Source organism: Panthera tigris, chromosome C2 (genome assembly GCF_018350195.1).
Source record: "Panthera tigris isolate Pti1 chromosome C2, P.tigris_Pti1_mat1.1, whole genome shotgun sequence".
Classification (NCBI taxonomy): Eukaryota; Metazoa; Chordata; class Mammalia; order Carnivora; family Felidae; genus Panthera; species Panthera tigris.
In genome coordinates, this window is record NC_056668.1 from 68,386,308 (window position 1) to 68,409,534 (window position 23,227).

Sequence of the window (23,227 nt, forward strand, 5' to 3'; positions counted from 1 at the left end):
ACCATGGGAATAGTTCTCTGGCTCTTTATCCCTGACTCTAAGGTCTTCAGGGCTCCGCTTCTCCTCTCAGGTGGCTTTCTCGGGCCCTGACACAGGTCTGCACACAAGGCATGTGCGGGGTCAGTGCCCCTTAACTCAAATGATACCATCTATTTTCTTTCTTTCTGGTTTGTTTGTTTTTGTTTTTGTTTTTAAAGCAGGAGTTGGGAACACTTTTCTAACACATGGGGAGCCTTTCTATCAAAGGCCAATGACTCAGAGAAAAAGATCACTTAAGGTAAAAAAATAAAAAAATAAAAAAAAATAAAAGCCAGTTTAGCTTTGGAGGGGTTTTTGGAAGGGCTAAGGCCTACAATTATAAAAAGTTCAACTTAGCTACTCTTTGAATTAGGAACTAGAAACACATGATTTTATTCATTATCACGAATAAGAGGTTTAATATGCCTACACAAAGATGTGCTGGCAATCGTCACACAGCATTACCCAGAACAGCTGAAAGTAAAAACAACCCAAATGTCCAGCAACTGGCAAATGGATAAACAAAATGTGATATAATCCATACAATGGACTACTATTTGGCCACACAAAGAAAGAAATATCGATACATGCTACAATATAGATAAACCTCAAAAACATGCTGCTGAGTGAAGGACGCCAAATGCAAACTATTTCATTTATATGAAACGTCCAGAAAAGGCAAATCTAGAGACAGAACGTAGATTACTGGGGCGCCTGGTGGCTCAATTGCTTAAGCATCTGACTTCAGCTCAGGTCATGATCTCACGGTTCATGAGTTTGAGCCCTGTGTCAGGCTCTGTGGTGACAGCTCAGAGCCTGGAGCCTGCTTCAGATCCTCTGTCTCCCCCTCTCTCTGCTCTTACCCCATTGGTGCTCTCACTCTCTCTCAAAAATGAAACATTAAAAAAAAAAGAAAGAACGAAAGTAGACTACTTGTTGCCATGGGCTGGGAGTGGGTTAGAAATGAACTTTAAAGGGCATGAAGGATCACAGTGAGGTGATGGAAATGCTCTAAAACTGGATTATGATGACGGTTACACAACTTGGTAAATTTACTAAACAGCACTGAACTGTACACCTAAAATGGGTGAATTTGATCGTAGGTAAATTATACCTCCATAAAACTGTCTTTTAAAAAAGAATATGACATTTAAGTTTTTTTTTTCTTTAAAGTAATCTCTATGCCCAGCATGGGGCTGAAAGTCATGACCCCAGAGATCAAGAGTCGCACACACTACTAACTGAGCCACCAGGCACCCTGATGTTTACTTTAAATTATATTATTGCCTTTTAAGAGAAAAGTAGGTATGTGGCGGGGGGGGGGGAGAAGAAGGGAGATAAAGGAGGTTTATCAAGGTTTACAAAGGAAAAGCAGGGGACAAAGGGTTGGTTGCCAAAAATGTCCGAAAGCCATGTTTCAAAGTTGCACGTTTGCAATCGTGGCACAAATGGGAGTGGGAGTGGGGCGGCTCTGCCAGTCTGGAAGCCTTCCTCTGCCCAGTGCAGTCAGTGAGCTGCGTACCGGACCCTCCGTGCTGCAGACGGCAGGTTTCCGTCCCCTGCTCTATGGCGAGGGTGTAGGCGCTTGGGTGTGGGAGGCTTGTGTAATTTAGCCAAGGGAGTTTACATAGAAATTCAAGCTGGAGAAACAAATGGGTGCAAGAGAAAAACCTTTACACACAAATAGCATCATATGTTTGACTTTAAAAGGCTCAGGGAGTATCAGTACATGAAAAGCTGTCATTTTTATTACATTCAAAGGAAAACAGATGGTGCCACATAAGAAAATCACTATTGTAGAAACCCTATTCTTCTTAGCATTTCGGAACCTGCTGCTTCCCGCTCTGATTATTTTAAAGAAATCCCAAGATCATGCTTTATGATAAGTGTTCTTTCTTCTCCTTAATACCCCCTTCATTTGTGAAGAGAGGAGATTTTGGTAAAATCTAGAAGGCAAGGACTTGAGTCTCTTGGCAGAGCTCTGAAGAGTATGTTTGTCTTAGTCTGCTGGGGCTGCTGTAATAAAATACCACAGACTGGTGGCTTAAACGACAGAAATATGTTTTCTCACAGTTCTAGAGGCTGAGATCAAGGTGCTGGCATATTTGGTTTCTGGTAAGGGGTCTCTTCCCGGTTTGCAGCTAGCACCTTATCATCACGTTTTCATGTGGCAGGGAGGGAAAGGGAGAGCCTTCTAGGGTCTCTTCTTATAAGGGCACCAACCTCCTCATGAGGATCCCACCCTCATGACCTCATCTAAACCTAAGTACTTCTTATATGCCCTCCAAATACCACAATACTGGGGGTTAGGGCTTCAACACACACATTTGGGGAGAACACAATTCACTCCACAGCAATGTTCCTGACCAGGTGTTGGCAAGCTTTTTCTGTAAATGGCTAAATAACAAATATTTTAGGCTTTGCCTCCAAATACTTTAGGCTTTGTCATGTATTCATCTTTGTTGTTTCTCACACCCTTTAAAAATGTAAAAACCATTATAAATTGCAGGCTAGATTTGGCCCACAGGTCAATCCCCATTCTAGGTTCATATGACCCCTCCCTCCAAATTTTCCCTTCATATGACCTGTGTACAGATATCATTCTTCAGTCTTCCTTTGACAGACTGTGTGTGTGTGTGTGTGTGTGTGTGTGTGTGTGTGTGTGTGTGTGTTCAGGGAGGGGATCAATTGTTTGTGTGTGGTAAAATATACATAACATAAAATTTACAAATTTAACCATTTTAAAGTATATAATTCAGGGGCATTTATTCACAACACTCACCATGTTGTGCTACCATCACCACTATCCATCTCAAAACTTTTCATCACCCTAAAAAAACTATGTACCCAGTAAGTAATAACCCCGTATACCCCTCTAGTCCCTGGTAAGCACAATTCTACTTTCTGTCTGTAAGATTTTGCTTATTCTAGGTACCTCACTTAAGGGGATTCATACAATATATGTCCTTCTGTGTCTGGCTTATTTAATTTAGCAGAATGCCTGCACGGTTCCTCTATGTTGTAGAATGTACCAGAATTTCTTTCCCTTTAAAGGGTGAATAATCCATTGTTTGTATACATTATATTTTGCTTGTTAATTCAACCGTTGATGGACATTTGCGTTGTTTCCACGTTTTGGCTACTGTGAATAATGTTGCTATGAAAATGGGTATACAAGTATCTGAGTACCTTGTTTTTAATTCTCTTGTGCACATATCTAGGAGTGGAACTGTTGGATCATATGGTAATTCTATATTTAACTTTTTGAGGAACTGCTAAACCAATGGCTGCACCATTGTATACTCCCACCACCAGTGCACAAGGGCTCCAATTCTTCACATCTTCATCAACACTTGTAATTTTCTTTCCTTTTTTTTTTGATAGTGGCCATCCTAGTGAGTATGAAGTAGCATCTCATTGTGGGTTTGACACACAGTCTCTAATGATTATTGATGTTAAGCATGTGGTTATTGGGTCATTTGTATATCTTCTTTTAAGTAATGTCTAGTCAAGTCCTTTGACCATTTTTAATTGTTTTAGTAATCCCTTTTTAATAATTACAGCGAGTAAATATAATTGTACTCAATAGTTACTGAACTCTTACTATATACAAAGTATGTTTTTATATATATTACCTCATTAAATCTCCATTTTGCAGATGAGGCAAGTGAGCCTTACAGAAATTGAACCCAGGTATGTGCCCCTAAACTCTGAACAGTTCTCTGTCTGTCTCTCAAACGTGTGCACGCACACACCCACCCACCCACACCTGTTGTTATGGGAAGAACACCTCTCTTACGAAATCAAGAAAACTTCAAAGGAATCCATATACAAGAGCCTAGAGAACAGATAAGGAATATCAAGAAAGCTATGACTTTTCAAAAAATGTGGCCCACTTCTCAAAAGGAGATAATGGGCGGACTGAACGGAATAGGCTCACTGAAAAGGATTGGATAAAGTATGAAAAATTCTAGGTCACTGCTGTCCAGAGATATCTTGAATATACCCATGAAATGAATTTAATCATGAATCAATTGACTTGAGATAGAAACCAACATAAGAATTTGAAACAAACCCTAATGAATTCCCTACAATTAGTGTGAAACTTCTTCCCTGAGCCTTGCTTTTTGCTAATTATCTTCAATGCTTTTTTGTTTTAGCCTTGTTTTACTTCCTGAGTTTAACTTACTGCCAACACCCCTAAAAATCTATCTCAAAAGCTTGTTTCTCTTTTCTATCTCTGCTCTGCAGAAATAAAAATGCAAAATATTATTTGAATTCAAGATGAAAACAAACTTATAAAGATAAAAAAGAAAATGAGAAAAAAAGAACAGAACACCTTTTGGGATAAGCCTCTAGTTTTCCAGAGAAGTGATCTTCCCAATCATTTCAAGTTTGTGTCTGGGTAGACATTAAGATTCACCTAAATGTCTCTTTCCTTTCCCCTCATGGAGGAGTCAGCATGGGGGATAAAAGCTCGATGTGGTGAGGGGTGGGGAGCCACATGGACATGGAAGGCCAGTGGGTCTGGAGGCCAATGACAAGGACAGAAGAGGGAAGGTTGGGGGGGCTGCAGACAGGTGTGAGCCAGAGGCCTAGCAACTGAGGATAGGGAGGGGAGGGAGACACAAGAGGTGATGGGTAGAAGAGATGGCCAGTGTGGTTTGGAAATCAGTTACATGGAGTAAAGAGTAAGCTCAGCAAAGAAATCAATATGTTAAAAAAGGGTGGGGGGGCTTCATATTGTTTGAGAAGTATTTACAAACAGGGAGGGAGGATGCCAGAGAGAAAACTAAGGTGTTGGATTGTAATTGAAGGAATCTGTATGAACTCATAATCAATCACAGATACATATACACACACCCACACAGAGCTATATACTTTTAGATGTATGTACAGTATGCATGTCTGTGTGTGTGCGCGCGCGTGTGTGCGTGCGTGTATATCTCCTAGCTTCCTCCACTGAAAGGACCTAGAAGCATTAACACACCAGTAGCATGAAGCATCTCAGCTACCCAGATCTTGGGTCCTTAAATACCATCTCCCACTAAAAGGAACCAGAGCTCCTTGGCAAAATGGCTGATTCCAAGGCTGGGCCAGGGGAAGTACAAGATAAGTCTGGAAATCTTTTTTGTCAGAAAGTAAGAAAATGCTCAACAAATGAAGAGATAAATCAAAAGGACAAGGAGAAAGGGCTCCCACTGGCCAAATCAGACAATTTTAACACCAAAGTAAGTAACAGATTACAATCCACTGAAATGCACAGGAATTCATGAGTCCAAACTAATGATATAAGTGAAATAAATGAATAAATTGAATAAATAAATGGGAGAAAGGGAAAGCTATTCCTTACAGTAGGAAGCCACCTAATACATGTAAAAGGGGTGACAGAAATAGAGGATCATCATCTAGTTACCACCACAGAGTGGCTGATACAGGCAGGAGTCATTCCACAAAATACACATCAATAAAAAGGGAAGACGTTACCTGAAGGTGGGAAAAGACCAACAGGAGCATGTGACTGGAGTCAACACCACTGGAGCAGGATGGGTAGTCATGGCACACTGCCACCTCAGGTGATGCCCTGAGAAGATCACAGCACCATTTCTCTAGTATTCTTGCCAAGAATGTATGACTTGAACTGGTTATGAGGGAACACGGGATGGATGTGGGTGAAGGGTCACTCTACAGAAGTTAAGGCCTGTACTCTTTAAAACTGTCAAGGACATGAGAAACAGAGCAAGACTAAGAAGCTCTCTCAGACTGATGTGTCTTAAGAGACCTGACATGTATGTGCCATGTATGTGCCAGGAATACCGTAACAACCACTCCTTTCACCAGGTATCCTAGTGTTTAGCGCAATACCCAGAGCACAGAAATACTTAGTAAATATTTGCCATTCCAGAAAAGAAAAGAAAAAAAAAAAAAACAGAGCAAAACCCAACAGTGTTTGGGCAGCTAGTGAAATCCAAATGGGGCTTGTAGAGGAGGTGGTAGTGTTCGATCATTATTGGCTTCTTGATTGTAAGGTTGTAGGAAGCCATCACCTCCACTGCAGGTGATGTAGGAGAATGTCTGAAACATGAACTTGAGTGTCGAGGGGTGACAGGACAGAAAGTGCAGCTTGCTTCAAGGTTCAGAAAAGGACAGATGATAATGGGTATATAAAGACAGAAGAAAAGGTGATGGAACAAATGTAGTAAATGCCAACAGGTGGGGAATCTGAATGGAGGGAATCAAGAGCTTTTGTACTTTTCTGGGGCCATAATTAGAAGCAAATACAACTATCATTTAGTTTCTAGATATACTGTTCCTGATAGGAAGCCTCTGAATCAGCTGGAAGAGGCAGGCTGTATAACCACAAAAAGATACAAGAACATTTACAACACAGCACATAAATAAGAGCACACTAAAAGAGGGTAAGTTGCAAAGGAGTAATAGACTTAATGCTACCTCTCAATTTGTATTGTTTCAGATGGCAAATACCCTGAAGGTCCACAAACTTGTTTTGAAGAGGTTAGCTTTAATTATAAGGCAAAATCTAATTTTTAATAAATGCTTTAGAGTAGGATAATAATGATGATTAAGATAATGATAACTCCCATTTGCAGGGCTAATTACTCCTTAAGTATGATAAAAGTAATTATGTGTAAATTTTCAACAGCTAACTGTGAAACTATTCAAGTATAAAAAACATTCATTTCTATGTGAAAAATCAATTATATCTCTGTCTTGGACCTCAGGACATGGAAAAGAATTCAAAACAGCTGCACAGAACTTGGTCACTAAAATTTTTTGACAAGTTTAGATTACATTACAGTGGATATGTAGCTAGCACTTACTGAGCACTTCCTAAGTGCCAGGCACTATTCTAAGTGCTGCGTATGTATTCACTGAGTCCCCAGGACCACCCCATGAAGAGAAACAACTGGGCAGAGGAGACTGGAACAGCTCCTTAGCAACCGAACAGGCTAGCACAGCCTTCAACTGGGGCAGCTGAAGTGACCACCTGGTCCCAGCAGCACCCTGTCCTCCCTCTGTCTTCTCATTTACCCCATTGTATAGTACTGCTGTCTGCTCAATTCTGCTCCTTGACTACACGGGAAGCACTGTGAGGACAGCACCCATGTTCTTCATTCTCTCATGTATCCTAGTGCTTCGCACAACGGCTAGAGCGTAGAAAATACTGAATAAATATTTGAGTGAATAAGAATGAATAAATGGTGACCCGTCTGCAGCCTGAGCCTGCATGTTCTCTGACTTGGTTGGAACAGCCCCAGGTGAGGAGGGCAGCTCCCTAATGAGAGTGAGGCTAAGGGTCACAGGGCTGGTGCCTGGTTGGTGATGTCAGCCGAGGGCTTGAGCAGGACAGTAGGACAATTCTGACGACAATCCCGGTCCTTTCCATAGCTTTATTAAGTTTTTGAACAAAAATATAACACATTTAGTTATCTACTTAAAAGAAATATCATGCTTGATAAGAAAAAAACCTGAAATGTACTAAATATGGTGGTTTAAAAAGTCTAAATCAGTATTAGTCTTTTCCCATGACAATTCATGTGTGAAGTGTCTTTCATGATTAAGCATTTATTAAAAATCCTTAATAGGGTAATATGGTAAACAAACCAGAAAATACTACTCCTTATTTTATGGAGAATGTGAGTTATGTTATAAAGAAATATTAATACATTTCCTCCTTACAAGAGAGAAAAAAGTGCATCCAAATAGATTTTCTTCAAACTTACAGTGACAAAGGAAACTGGTTTAAAGATTCTTTCTATTACAACACAATAACTAAGGGCTATTCTTTGATGTGGATGATGGCTAGTCAAACATTTTGGCCTACCAAAACAACTCTCAGTCATGAAATCAACTTTTCTGATCATGCAATGGAAAAAAATGTATAAGCATGCAGTCAACAAGCAATGCTCAATCAATTCCACACTTAGGACAAAGACATGCAGATCTGAATGCTAAAATGTCCCCATGAGCCCAGCTTTAATGTTACTATGTAGTCAGCCCATTTCCTAGAAAACATGAAGGGAGGGTGATAGCTTCCTCTTCTCTAATCATTATTGCTTGGGAACCAGAGATTTTCAGTCTTCCAGGCTGCATGTACCAAGGCAAGTTACTTACCCTCTGAGCCTCTGCTCCCTCCTGCGGAAACTGGGAGAACATTTGCTTTTGCATGGTTATTGTAGGGTCAGAAACACATAGCAAGTGCTTAGTAAACTGCTAGCGATTTAATAAATAGCAGTTGTTACTATTCCATGAAAAGAAAATTCAATTCAACAAATACTTATTAAGTTCCTACTACTATGCTAGCCAATGCTGTGACTCAATGATGGCTGCCCTCTTTGGCTTAATTACCAAGGTAATATTTTGTTTTGTTGTTGTTTTGCTTTTTGTTGTTTGTTTCAGTGTTGTTTAGGAGATGCGGTAATATGCTTCTACCATCTCTGGGATGTCTAAGGACCTCACCAGCTGCTAGGCTTTCCCAGGATCCCTCCTGAGTTCTGTTTGATTCTCTCACCTCCAAAGAGAATGTTATTAACTGAAAATCTTTCATGCAACTATTTCCTCCACCCCAACTCAAGCATGGGGATCTCATCAGACGGGTCATAGGCAGTCCCAACCTGGATCACATATATCTAATCCAGACTAGAACCACAGCAGAAGGTGACTGTGATCCTATGGGGAGATCTGGGGCATACTCACTCCACACAGTCTGCCCCCAAACCTCCATGAAATGTGCCTAACTCAACACTCTAGAGGAGAGACGGGAGAGGACTTATCATTGTCAGAAACCTAAATGACAGGTCAAAAGAACATGAACTTGGCTATATAATATCATGAAATGTCATGGTTCCTTTTGTTTTTGTAACTGCTTAATAATTGCAAAATCTTCAAGAAGACAGAAAATAAAAATAAAAGCTATGAATACCATTTCCTGGAGTAGAAATATTAAAAAGGTTGGTCCACAGTCCTGGACCACAGATGTTCTGTTTGTCCTTTTATGGTGCTTTAAAAATATTTGAGCTAGTTTTTAAAAGCTGGGAGATTCCACATAAAAAATAATCTAGATTTCTACCTTTTCTTTAAAAAATCCATATTGTATAACACTGGATCCACTTGGCAATCACTAGCTGAGCTGAACACTGTTGCTCTTGTGAGACGATACACCCTCCAGCCACTAGGTTCTTCTTGAACTTTCTCTTTAAACCCACCTGTGGGACAGACATCTGCTGCTAGTTCATAACCTCTAAACAGGTCACAAAACGCTACACAAATGTAACATTCTTAAAAGCTAAAGTCTTAAAAACTATAAAATATTATTTAAAAAAATGGTTAGCTTGATTAGCTTTTACACTTGAGGTTTTGAACACAGTTTCCTTTGAGGCAATGACCTCAACAAAAGATTTCCTAAAGTTGATCTAACAATCCAGCACCAAATGCAGAATGCAAAAGAGACGGACAATTTTCAAGGTTTTGGTTATTCTGGTCTTTTTTTTTTTTTTTTTTTGCCAGAGCAAAATAAGGTAAAAGGGAGAAGATGCCAAAACTCCTCTTGTTAAATCAAACATTTATGGCAGCAATCTGAAGGAAAAAAGTTAAGTCTTTAATGCATTAAGCCTGGTAATTAGTTCTCCCCTCCTTCTAAAATGCAAAGCATACTCTCAGCATGCACCCACACACATCCGCACATGTACATCAAGTCACATCTTACAAATTCCCGCAGTGCACCAGGGTTTCACTTCAGACTTGAAAAGGATCCTCTCTCTGGAAAATGCAGACAACTTATGCTTTATTTTATCCGTGATGCATCACAGCTTGTAATGAGAGGGGCCTATCTAGTGCTTCTTGATATGAATAAATATAAAATGTTATTGATCCTTCTTCCCTGAAGAAACTAAACTATATTTTATATATATTTCACAGGAACAGGGGGGAAAGAGGTGATTTCTTCAGGCTGCCCCATAGTTGTCAAGATTCCCAACAAGACCAGTTACCTGCTGCATTCTCTGTGCAGGCCAGCTGTCAGAGGGCTGAATGTACTGAATAAATCCTCGTTAATTTATAGATTTTTAATTAAACTATCTCATCCTCCATTTTCATGCTTAAAAATAAAGTTATACTGCAAAAGCTACAGTACATAAAAGACCGATTTGGCAAAGGAGAAGGTAATTTAAGAGATAGTTCCTACTCCCACATATTAAAAGTTTTCAAATGAATATTAATCAATGCTTTAAAAGTGCCACTCATTGTACTGTGGAACACACCTGTTTAAAAGCAATTTATAGGTAACAATTTTTAACTTTCCTTGACTTTGCTGACATATTTTAGCAATGCTCACGATGCATGTCAATCATCTCACTTTTATAGTATGAAATGAGACTCTTCAAGCTCATTGGGATAATAATGTTGACTGTACTTCTATGGCATCTTTTACCTCAAATAGAATAGAAAAGGCTTGTGAAATGGTTTCAAAAAGGGCAAACCTGGGACGTGTTATCATGGGTGAATCCACTGCAGGGGCCAAGCTACAGGCTTCTGAAAGGTGGGGCTCGCATGGCCTTCCGCCTCACCAGCTAATCTACTGCTATCTCTGCAACAGAAATACCAGCCACACAACATCCCACATCTGCAAGTAGGATTTTTGTTAACAATTTAATCCCAAGTGTTGAAAAAAAAATCCCTGGATCTAAATAACATAGCATACCAAGTATCTTTCATTTTTTTTTTTTTTTTTTTTTTTTTAAATCACACAGTTAGGACTGCCTGCCTGGCTCGGTCTGGCTTGGTTGGGAGAGCTCGTGACTCTTGACCTCAGTCATGAGTTCAAGACCCACGTTGGGTGTGGAGCCTACTTAAAAAATAAAATAAAATAAAATAAAGTAAAAATCACACAGTCATGTGCACTGGAGATCAAATATATGAAAACCTAATCGACTGAAATCAAGAGAATGGTAAATAATATTACACTGAACATCTACAACTGCACTAATACAGTAACCTCCAATCACAGGTAGCTATTTAAAATTAAATTAAATTAAATTAAAATTCAATTTCTCAGTCACACTTACCTTGTTTCAAGGGTTCAATGTGCTCACATATAGCTAGTAGCTACTGTATTGAACAGTGCAGATACAGAACACTTCCACTACTGTAGAAAGTTCTACTAGACAGTGCTGGGAAAGAGGAAATACCCAAAAGAAAAATGTTGGTAACCAAACTGTTACCTTTTTTGGCTTGGAATAAACAGTCTAAATAAGCACTTTACCGCATTTCATTTTTAAACCATGGTTGACAGTTTGAATGCCAGAATTCACTTCCTGGTAACTGTCCACTGACAATACAACTCTGCAGCATACTTCTGTGACACAGAGTTTTGCTTCCCCATGTTATTCTTTAATTCAAACTGATGCCGTGTAACCAAAGCTGAAACCACGTAAGCTCTAGCCCGTCAATCTCGTGGGCTTATTTGGGCAACTACTATTTTATACCCAAGGTAACTATTTTTCCTTCCTTCACTCTCATTCCTTCTCCACAAGTTCCCTAATGTCAAAAGTCAAGCATCTTTGTTAATCTCAGGACTGCAAGTAACCAGATTTGGCTCTAAACAAGCTACCTACTATTTGTAAAGAGCAGCAATACAAAGATTAAGATACTACCCAATAGCATAGAAATGTCTTATTCTTGAAGATGATAAATTCCAACAGTAAGTTGCTTTATCAGAAATTTCATTATGAAAAAACAGGAGCAATGTAGGTGACCCTACTGATGCTTCCAGAACATCACTTACAAGGGAGCAGGGGACTTTAGCATAACATATAAAAAGACTAACTAACTGTAAAATATACTGGAAAACCTAAGATCTGGAAGCTCTGGGGTAGAGGAAAAGGAAGAAGCCACTGCTCAAGCCTGAAAGGGCTGGGTGTCTCCAGGACAGTCTGCAATGGGGTAGGCTGACGCAGGTCTGGCCCTCACCCCTTCTCTCCTGAGAGAGATCCCCCCAAATGAAAATAACAAACTGTGCAGCCTTCCAGGGCATTTGTCTGATGTAACTGTTCCCTCTCAGGCCGGAGTTGACAACTGGGAATGGTGGATGTCAGAGTTAGCCCTTAGGGTGAGAGAGCAAAAGAAAAGGTCCTGAGAAGCTTCAAGTGCAGGGGTGTCTGTGAAGCAGGGTCACCATGGGGAGGAGAGCCCGGAGGAGACGAAGATTAACATTAAAGATGAATGAAACCAATTTCCTGATTTTGTTGTACTTGGCACCTATTCAACGACTAATTGAGAAAGGGGGCTATGTTCTGTAGGAAGTACTGGTGATGCCGGTTTGCACGGTTTAACATGTGTGCTTGCTTCTCCTTTTAACACAACTGACTTAATTACTGAAGAATTATACTATATTTTGAACAGATGAATCCAGCGAAGTTTTTCAAGGGCTACAAAAGCACTAAGACAATGGGAGAAAGAAGCAACATGGGATGGCAGAAGTGAACCTACAAAAATCTAAGTATTTTTCAATATTTTGAAATAAAAATCTTTATACTTAGCTCAAGAAAATGTTGGAAAGAGACAGGCATAAAAACATGGAGAGAAAAATAGGCAATCTGTGCCAAAATCACCTATGCTAAGTACAGGCAGTGGCAGAATGAACCATCTATGAAAAAAGTAACACTATCTTTAAGTGTCCATTATTAACAGACGTGGAAGTGGCAATATAGTGTGGCTGCATTTGTCTAGGAGTTGTCTAAAGTTTGACAGTGTCTGATTAACAATCAAATGATAATGGTTTCTACCTTTAAGAGAGGTGCTAATTTTAAAAGTGAAGGTGATGCAAATCCACCTACAGAAATATTTAAAATAGAAAGTAAGGGAAGATGGAATCAGGTGGAGAATCTGAGACATTCAGCATTCAAGGGGGCAAAAGATACTGAATGTATCCCAATGGCCTTTGCTAAGATGAAATGTCACTGTGGAAAGGGCGCTGTGCTACAAGACAGAGTGGCATGGCTTCTGGTCTAAGTAGAGAACCAAGTGTGCCCCAGACAAAGCACCTCAGGTCCTGATCTGATTGATGGGGTAAGAAGGCGCCCTTCCCACCTCGAGGAAACACTGTGTGCACAGATGGCCATTAGGGACAACAAGAAGCATGTGCAGCCACAAGAAACACACTAACAGGAGAAGCAACCTCATGAGGTGACTAAGAGCATGCGCACACTGCGAACCCAGCAGAGGACCAGGCAGAAAAGAAAAACCTGTAATGCAACCAAAAATAGGATAAGGAGTGTGGGAGTTAGGGTGGTACTTTACTTAGTATTTTAGCTTCCACAAGAGTGAAGGAGAAGAGAAGAGGAAGAAAAAGAAAACAGTTCATCGAGGAAACAAGGAGCATTCCTTCCGAGGTGGAACTGCTTTCTAAGGGCTTTCAGGAGCTGTTCAGCAAAAGCTGCATGCTCGAGATCTTGGTTTCTGAATACCGTTGTTTGTTTTTGCAAATCCTTCTCACTTCATCTTCACAAAACTCTGACATAAGCAGGGCAGATATTTGTATTACAGATGAGAAAAATGAGGTCCAGAATGTTGAAGTATTTTGTCATAAGCTACAGGATAAGTGTCAAAGTCAACACTTAACAACTCCTCACACAGTTATGGTTGCTAAGCCTCCAAGTTCTAGAATATTGAGTTCCAATTACCTAGAAAATAAAAAAAACTGTCCAAGGAAGGTGACATTTCTTGATAAATCCCAGGAAGAGGAGTGTTTAGTGTGTTTGCACAGCATTTCCTCCGTGCAATGGCCTGCAAATGACCTCTTAAACGATATGTCTGGTGGCTCTGGCAAGGCAACGTGACAGGCACATGCCCAGGACAGAGCCCTTCCCACAACCCACCCCAAAATGAAGCAGCTGGATTCCTTATCTTCTCTCTTAAAAACAAACCAATGGAAGTTAGTTTTGCTTCTTCAATGCTATGGCTTCTCATCTTCCTCTGCTTTCAAGTTGGGCCTCTCAAGTTTCTTCTTACATGCACACGAACTTCAGTTCAGCAGCTCTGGATTTCGGACAAGGCACCAGAAACTCCACAGTGCCTTTACTTAGCAGTGTAAGAGCACCCCATGGCTTTTATTCTTTAAGATCTGGTTAGGCTTCAAGTACATTAAGTAGAAATATGAAGGAAAATCAAGGAAAGAGAAGGTCAGGGGTGTTTGGATGGCTCAGTAGGTGGAGCATGCAACTCTTCATCTTGGGGTTGTGAGTTCAAGCCCCACGTTGGATGTAGAGATTACTTAAAAATAAAATAAAACAAAGAGAGAGAGAAAGCCAATCAATTAAAATTACAGTGCAACAAAAAATATCTTGGAGTGTTTCTCCAATCTTAGAATTTGTAAAATTATCTGAGGAGCTTAATAACAATGATGATACTCTGGCTTCACTCCCAGAGATTCTGTATCAAATGTGGGGTGGGACTTGGAATGTGCATTTTTATTTTTTTAAAAGTTTATTTATTTTGAGAGAGAAAAAAAGAATGCATATGTGCAAAGGGGAGGAGCAGAGAGAGAGAGAGAGAGAGAGAGAGAGAATCCCAAGCAGGCTCTGCACTGTCAATGTGGAGCCTGACACAGGGCTCAATCTCATGACCATCAGATCATGACCTGAGCTGAAATTAAGAGTTGGACGCTTAACTGAGTGAGCCACCTAAGCGTCCCATGGAGTGCTCACTTTTAATAAGCTTTCTGGGTAATTCTGTTCCAAACAGTCCATAAACACGAATAGAAATACAGTCTTGAAACTTTTTTTTAAGTTTATTTATTTTTGAGAGAGAAAGAGAGGGAGAAAGAGAGAATCTCAACCAGGCTGATTAGCTCAACCACTGATAGCACACAGCCTGACATGGGGCTCAAATTCACAAACCATGAAACTAGCCTTTCATGACCTGAGCTGAAATTAAAAGTTGGACACTTAACCGACTGAGCCACCCAGGTGCCCAGTCTTGGAACTCAAGGAGAAAGGCTAGTTAATCAGAGGGACTCATCACAGAGCCACTGCAGCACTGAAATAACAGAGGAGCAAGTGGGCAAAGGGCCACAGATGAGCACCCAGGGTCCACAGCTCACGCTGATGCTTCCCATTCGGATGATCTGACTGAGCATCCTACCTCAGCATATGCATGTGGCATGACAGAGCTGCTGGAGAGGCACGTGTTTTGGGGTCCGAGATGGGGCTTTTCAATTCCACACGAGATAGAGAAAGCATAGTCAGCACACAAAATAAGGTTGTGTTCACACCACAATTTAAACAGTGAGAAGGAAGCTCTAATACAGTGGGAAGACTTTGGAATCAGAAGTCCATCCCCAACTCTGCCATATGTTGGATGTGTGACAGTCACTTTGCCTGTCTAGCTTCCAAACTCTAATTGGAGGCTACAGCCTATCTCAAGGGACAGCTGTCAAGAGTAAATGATCACAACATACCTTAATAAGGCCTTCTGTAAGCTGTAATGCATCAAAGATCAGTATGATGATAAAAAACTGGAGGTTACTAAGTTTCTTAAACACTGACTACAAGCTTCTTGTAAGCATCTCACTGAGAAGTTGGCAATAATGGCAGTTTAAGTGTCACAAAGCCCAGTAGCATGCCAAAAAGAGGTGGGAAACAGCTGACTGGTAAAATCAGGAGAACTCACAGAACATTCCAGAAGAATGCAGGAAAACATCCCTTTCTCCAATGGTGGCAGAGGGTAAGGAAGAAAGAAAAGAAGGCTCTGCATTCCAGGGTATAGTTTTATTTTATGCAAACTATCCCTAGCAGACCATAGAGGGTATTCATTACATTTGGGCTAAAGCTACAGTGAGACTCCAGCAACTTCTTTCTCAACTACTGTCCATGTTAGTGATCAGCTTCAAGAACACGGTGATCTTACACTGAGAATTCAGACGAGGATTTGGGGTGGCTTCTTCAAAGAAGGCTGGGTCATGAAAAGGGACAGTGGCCTGTTTGCATATCTAGGAATCTGAGGCTCAGCTTAGCTACTTTTGGACAATAACAAGTGCCCCATGAAGTTGTCTCCTTTGGAAGGGGGGTTACAGTGAGGGATAGAAGGTGGTATTTTCTGTTGCAGTTCACTTTGAAAAATGCCAATCTTGTTTCAGTTCAATGAAGAGACAAAGAACAGACTCAAACAGAGTGCAAGGGAAAAGCCCAGGGAGGTCTGATGGGGAGGCAGCAGTGGCCAGCCTGGCTAAGGGATGGGGAAGGAGTCAGTTCAAGTTGGGGAGACAAGGGTGAAAACTGGAAAGGAAAGAGATCAGCTAGAAGTGCTGATTCCCATAGTCTACCTCCCACCCTGAGCTTATTGTTTTTGTCAGAAGCTTTACTATGCCATATAGGTGCTCTCTTTAAAAGGAAAAACGTGGGAAGGTTATTTGCTATGCTCAGTTTAGAAACACCTGAATAAAGAGACCTACCAATTAAGATGTCATACCAACTGGTGGGTGGGTCCTTACAATCATAAAAGAAAGCCATCTAGTCACCTTCTGGTCCTATAGGATACATGGCAACATTTATGTGACTAGCATGGCATGGGCAGAGAATTAAAATGATAAGTGAGATGTGTGTGCTAGAAGGCCTCTTAAAAGGAAATACATCCCACATATTAAAAAAGTAGCATCTAGTCTTAAAAGCCATTACCTTAGTACACCATGTACAATTACAGAAAAACAAAGGGAATGAGTATGGAAAACCTAAGCAGGCCAGAGTGGGTGGGGGTAGCAAGAGTCCAAATGCAAACATAACGCTAGGAACAAGAAGAATTCTTGTCCACTTTATTTTTAAAAAATGTGTGTTTATGTATTTTTGAGAGAAAGAGAGAGGCAGAGAGGGAGGGAGGGAGGGACAGACAGAGAAGGAGACAGAGAATCCCAAGCAGGCTCTGCACTGCCAGCACAGAGTCTGACATGAGGTTCAAACTCACGAACTGTGAGATCACGACCTGAGCTGAAGCTGGACACTTAACTGACTGAGCGCCCTCAAGGCGCCTCTCTTGTCCACTTTACAGGGGAATTGGATGTAAAAAGAAACTGAGAATGAAAGTATAGTAGTATGGGGCGCCTGGGTGGCGCAGTCGGTTAAGCGTCCGACTTCAGCCAGGTCACAATCTCGCGGTCTGTGAGTTCGAGCCCCGCATCAGGCTCTGGGCTGATGGCTCGGAGCCTGGAGCCTGTTTCCGATTCTGTGGCTCCCTCTCTCTCTGCCCCTCCCCCGTTCATGCTCTGTCTCTCTCTGTCCCAAATAAATTAAAAAAAAAAAAAAAAAAGTTGAAAAAAAAGAAAAAAAAAAAGAAAGTATAGTAGTATGAAAAGAATTTGAACATGACTATGAGAAAGTGAGATATGTATTACTACTTAAAAAATTTTTTTAAAAATGTTTATCTTTGAGAGAGATGGAGAGACAGAGCACAAACGGGGGGAGGGCAGAGAAAGAGGGAGACACAAAATCTGAAGCAGGCTTCAGGCTCTGAGCTATAAGCACAGAGCCTGATGCACGGCTTGAACCCAAAAACCGCGAGATCATGACCTGAGCCGAAGTTGCATGCTTAACCAACTGAGTCACCCAGGCGCCCCAAGATATATATCATTAAGCAGTTATTTCTGGTATCAATTTCCTTATGTGTTAGTTATGTGGTTCCCACCATTAAAGTAAATAGAGTTGAATGTAAAGAAAATAAGAGTATATTTTTTTAAAACTGTTTGTTTATTTTTGAGACAGCAAGAATGCGAGCAGAGGAGGGGCAGAGAGAGAGGGGGACAGAGGATCTGAAGCAGGCTCTGCGCTGACAGCAGCAAGCCTGATGTGGGATTCGAGCTCACCAACTTGTAAGCTCATGACCTGAATCAAAGTTGGACACCCAACTGACTAAGCCACCGAGGCGCCCCAAGTATATTTTAAAGATGTTTCAAGAAACAGAAGAATGGAAGTTTAGCAGGGAAGCTATAAGTAATGTTGTACAGAACAAAGTGAATTACCGCTAATACAAAAGTCTAAGGCAGGAAAAACAGCGTTGGCCTAGAGCAGAGACTGAGGAACAGGTGACAGACAGCAGACTGGCCTCTGAAATGCCACAGCAACAGGCTCTTTCAAGTTAGCTATCCATGACCTGGGGTGGGCCGAGAGGGCATCTACTGTGTAAACAAAATAATGAAGGAGTTTTGTTCAAAGAAAAGGGGAACAAGGAGAAAGGAACTATGATCCCAGGATAGCAGAAACAATGAATCCTATTTATGTGAGAAAGGAGCAAGTCAACTAATTGGGTATATATGTGAAAAGAGGAGGACCCAACTGGTGGCAGAAAGACAACAAAATTTATTACACCATGTTCTTAATATGTCAGTGACAGTGGAAACTGGGTAAGTGTGGCTGCAGAGAAACAATTTTGAATATGCAAATGTAACAACTGTATAACTTACTGTAAAGTTCAAGTATGACACTATATGTGAAACCATCTGAAACTGTCAAATCTATGCATCAGTCAAGCAACATGGTTGCTGAGGACAATGGCCAGGTCTGAGCACCTATAATCCATAGAAACGTTTTTAAACCAAGTAGCCTTAATGATCCCCCAGGGAATTCTGGCAAATATTGCTAACAGTGATATAGCTAACAACTGCTTGACCTGAATTAAAAGCATTTTAGATTTACCTACAACCCGCTTTGCCAGAGGCTATTAAGGAGAAGAGTGATCACCGAGGCAGAAGAGAGAAAAAGCAGAAGCCATAAATAATCTATCAGCTGGGGCACTGGCACCTCAACAATTATTATCTGATTGGGTGGGCAAAGCTATCACACACCCCATAGTTGACAATACTCTGTCTTCATGTACCTAACATTTAATTACTTAAACTACAAAATTACCTATTTAAGAATGTAGATGAGTTCCTAGCAGAAAGAAATTTTGGGTCACTTGAGACTCTTGGAAAGTTAATGAGTTGTTCATTAAAACAAATATTGTGAGTACATAAAGAAGGAAGGAATACAGGTTAAAAATGATTTGTAGAAAGAATTTGAAATGAATGAAAAGGTTACATGGTATTATAAATAAAGTAACTTCCTCACTCTATAAACAAATCAGACTGAGAACAAAGGGTGATATGCTACATTAGGATTTATTTGCTGGTGGTTGTTTTTTTTACAGAAATGTGGAAATGTGATCACGTTTTATTTTTTTTTTAATTTTTTTTTAAATTTATTTTTGAGACAGAGAGAGACAGAGCATGAACGAGGGAGGGGCAGAGAGAGAGAGGGAGACACAGAATCGGAAGTAGGCTCCAGGCTCTGAGCCATCAGCCCAGAGCCTGATGCGGGGCTCGAACTCACAGACCGTGAGATTGTGACCTGGCTGAAGTCGGACGCTTAACCGACTGCGCCACCCAGGTGCCCCTGTGATCACGTTTTAAAAAGTATTAAACAAAGAAAAAGGGGACAAACCAAAACCCAGACTCTTTAAAAAAATGTTTTTTTAAATGTTTACTTAATTTTGAGAGACAGAGGGAGACAAGAGGATCCCAAGCAGATTCTGGTCTAACAGCAGAGAGCCTGATGTGGGGGCTCGAAGTCACGAACCATGAGATCATGACCTGAGCCGAAGTTTGCCACTTAATGGACTGAGCCACCCAGGTGTCCCCCAAAACCAGACTCTTTTTTTTTTTTTCAAAACCAGACTCTTAACCACAGAGAACAAACAACGGTTATGAGAAGGGGATGGGTGAAAGAGGTGAAGGGGATTAAGAGCACATTCATCATGATGAACACTGAGTAATGCATAGAATTGATGAATCACTATATTGTACCTGAAACTAACAGAACACTGTATATATTAACTAACTGGGATTTTTTAAAAGTATGTGATTGTTCTTACATTCTTCTTGCATATAAAGTTTAGACATCTTCAAGAAGTGAGAGAGGTTAAAAAAAAGCCTTTGGATCTGCAACGTTCATAGAATGTAACAAAAATAATAACTTAGCTTAATCAGCTTTGATTAAAAACTCATTAGCCATGTGCATTTTTCTGTATGTATATCATATGCCAATAAGAAGTAAAAAAAAAAAAATTACCCCTCATTAGCTGAAATACAAATGAAACTGTCAAAATAAATCCTGAAAACCAAAATGTTTTGACAGGGATTTTAGAAGAATAGAAGAAGACAAAGAAAACATCAGAATAATGCTAATGGATAAGCACATTTCATGAACCCCAAAGATTCCAATAATGCTGGTGCTAGGTTATTGGGACTGAAAAACTGAAAAATGAATCCTCCTAGTGGCTACAGGTACTCTACCTGAAGATGATGTTAGCAAGAAATAATGGTCTTTCAAAAAGAGAAAAACATACAGAGAAATAATCCCCTTCTCCAAAACCAGAAAATGCAAGCTTAGTTGTGGAGTCACACCAATGGTAATGCTGACTTTCTCTCAGCATCCCTGGGCCTGCCTGGGTACATACGGCCCCAGCCCTCTGCACAGCACTCCCCCCTTCCAGAACCACTTGGCACACTGGGAATTCCACGAGTCCTAGTGGGCAGTGTGGAAACAAGTTTGTTTCTCCTGGTCCTATAAAAAGCAGTGCTCTGGACTGAATTAATATCCCCTACTCCCCTAATAGTCCCACTATAAGGGTGCAGATGTCGAGTTTAGTGTGCTGGATACAAACAAGATACCCCCAAAATACAACTGAGTTGCAGACCACATCCACATCATCCAAATCTCTATGGGAAGTAAGACTGCAGGACTTTATCATTTAGCCAGTCTTCTCTTTAATAACACTGTATATATCTGGACTGTGTTTCCCACCAGTAACCCAACTGCTACAGCAAATACAAATTTTATTTGGGCTATGTTGACGTGACCTAGAGTTCCATCTTTAGCCATAACACACATGGTGAGAGAGAAAAGTTGACCAGCATTTGTTAGTGGTGATCGGATTTTATTCTAGTCTACATAAATGCTTACCTCTTTTACGCTATGTGTTACCGCCCATATTAGAAAAACTCTTGACATCACCTGGAAAGAAGTCAGGACAACAGAAGATGGAACAATTCCTGAAAGATATTTTAGGATGGGTAAATAAACGTATATTGTACCAAGTTTCAACATGTCATAAATTTTCTGAAACATTCAATTTTAATGTTTAGACATAAAACCATCTTGAACAACTAAAACTTATCTATATTGGCATATAAACTGTTTTTCAATATTAAAAACTTTTTCCCTCCAAAACGATAATACTGCTTTTTTTTTTTTTCAAAACAATATTGTTAATGGCAATAGCATACCATGGAATCTAGGTACCTTTCTCAAGCCTGTCAAAATCCCTAACCAAGTGCAATATATTTTACACTTATCATATAGAGAAAGCAAAACCATTGCTTACCCTCTAAAATTAGACACTGAAAGGTCATTTTACAATATGGGTTTCAAAAATGAACAGGCACCTATGGAAGGGAAACCAACTGTATTTATATCTAATGAATGTTAGCAACTCCTGATATCGTATATACTGTCTATACTGTATTATTAGATACCGAACTAATAGTTATCTTCTATAATTTACTCAAATATTTTGCCAATAAGCATACCAAAATCAAAATTTGTGATCTATATAAGCCATTCCTCCTCACCTTGTTCATTACAGTAAGCACTGGTACAATTATCCTTCCAAAGTCTGAAAGTTGTAACACTGGAATCATCCTGAGTTATTTTAGATAATCATTAGATTCTGCTAAGTTTACATTTCTTTGGCTTTCCCCTTCAATTCTTACAACTACAACCCCTATAGAAAGATGAGCCACCACCATTACAAAAAACCCTTGCCTCCTTTAGGTCATCTTAGACCCAGCAATAAGCCAGTATCTGTAAGCCTCATTTTCTTGTTGTAACTTTATACTGGCAAGGAACTGCCCCTCTAAAATAAAATCCAGAGGGGCGCCTGGGTGGCTCAGTCAGTTGGGCATCCAACTTCAGCTCAGGTCATGATGTCACGGTTTATGAGTTGGAGTCCTGAGTCAGGCTCTATGCTGATAGCTCAAAGTCTGGAGCCTACTTCGAATTCTGTGTCTCCTTCTCTTTCTACCCCTTCCCCACTTGTGTTCTGTCTCTCTGTTTCTCTCTCAAAAATAAATGATTAAAAAAAATTGTTTTTTAATTTAAATAAAATTGGAAACAGAAGTATATGGGCTCCACTACCCTCACCTCTGCCATTTCTCTCTGGCCTTACAGATAACAACAACTAGACTTACCAACTTTCTGCACCTTTCAAGTTACACGTGGGCCACCCTACACCTGACAGGAACTCTCATCATGGCTGCAGATCCTCCTTTCACTCTAAAACTAACCCATCTTTGGGGCGTCTGGGTGGCTCAGTCAGTTGGGTGTTCGACTTCAGCTCAGGTCATGATCTCACAGTTCGTGTTTGAGTCCCACATTAGGCTTTGTGCTGATAGTGCAGAGCCTGCTTGGGATTCTCTGTCTCTCTCTCTCTCTCTGCCCCTCCACCACTCATGTGCATGCTCTCTCTTTCTCTGTCTCAAAAATAAATAAACATTTAAAAAATTAAAATAAAACCAACCCATCTTCATTACATCCACTGGACCATCCCAGACAAATTTTCATTCTTCTAAGCCTTCTAAAACATACTCAGACTTCTGAACATTTATAAAACAAACAACAACTTGCCAAAACTCTGTGTACAAATCGAAGATAAAATTGTCTCTATGGGTGTAGCTATGAAAGGAAATCACTTCACAACTCATTAAGAAAAAGAGATACTATATCCTGTTAGAATGAGTTTCTTGGAGAAGATTTGGGCTTTGGAGAGGAATGATTTAGTTTCCAAAAGCAAGTAACATGGACATGTCAACAATGCTTGCCATATAAAGATGCTCAATAAATCTTTGTAGAATGAATGAAAAAAAAATAAATAAAGGTATGGACTTGTAGCCCAATAGATAGAGTCTAGTAATAAACCCTCACATTTATAATTCTTGATTTTCAACAAGTATGCCAAGACAATTCAGTGGAAAAATAACTGTCTTTTCAATAAATGGTGCTGGGACAACTGGACAAAAAATAAAAAATATAAATAAAAAATAAAAACAAAAAATAAAGTTAGAACACTTCCTTATACCATATAGAAAGAAATTAACTCAAAATGGATC

General features: G+C 40.1%; 1 protein-coding gene across 1 annotated transcript in view; it reads right to left on the reverse strand.

Annotated features, from left to right (window-relative positions):
* Positions 1 to 23,227, reverse strand: part of HACD2 (3-hydroxyacyl-CoA dehydratase 2) — a 101,375-nt gene that overhangs the window by 12,447 nt on the left and 65,701 nt on the right. The window contains exon 4 of the mRNA XM_042956724.1: positions 21,024 to 21,112. Coding sequence (XP_042812658.1) covers positions 21,024 to 21,112 — 89 coding nt within the window. The remainder of the gene's footprint in view (positions 1 to 21,023; positions 21,113 to 23,227) is intronic.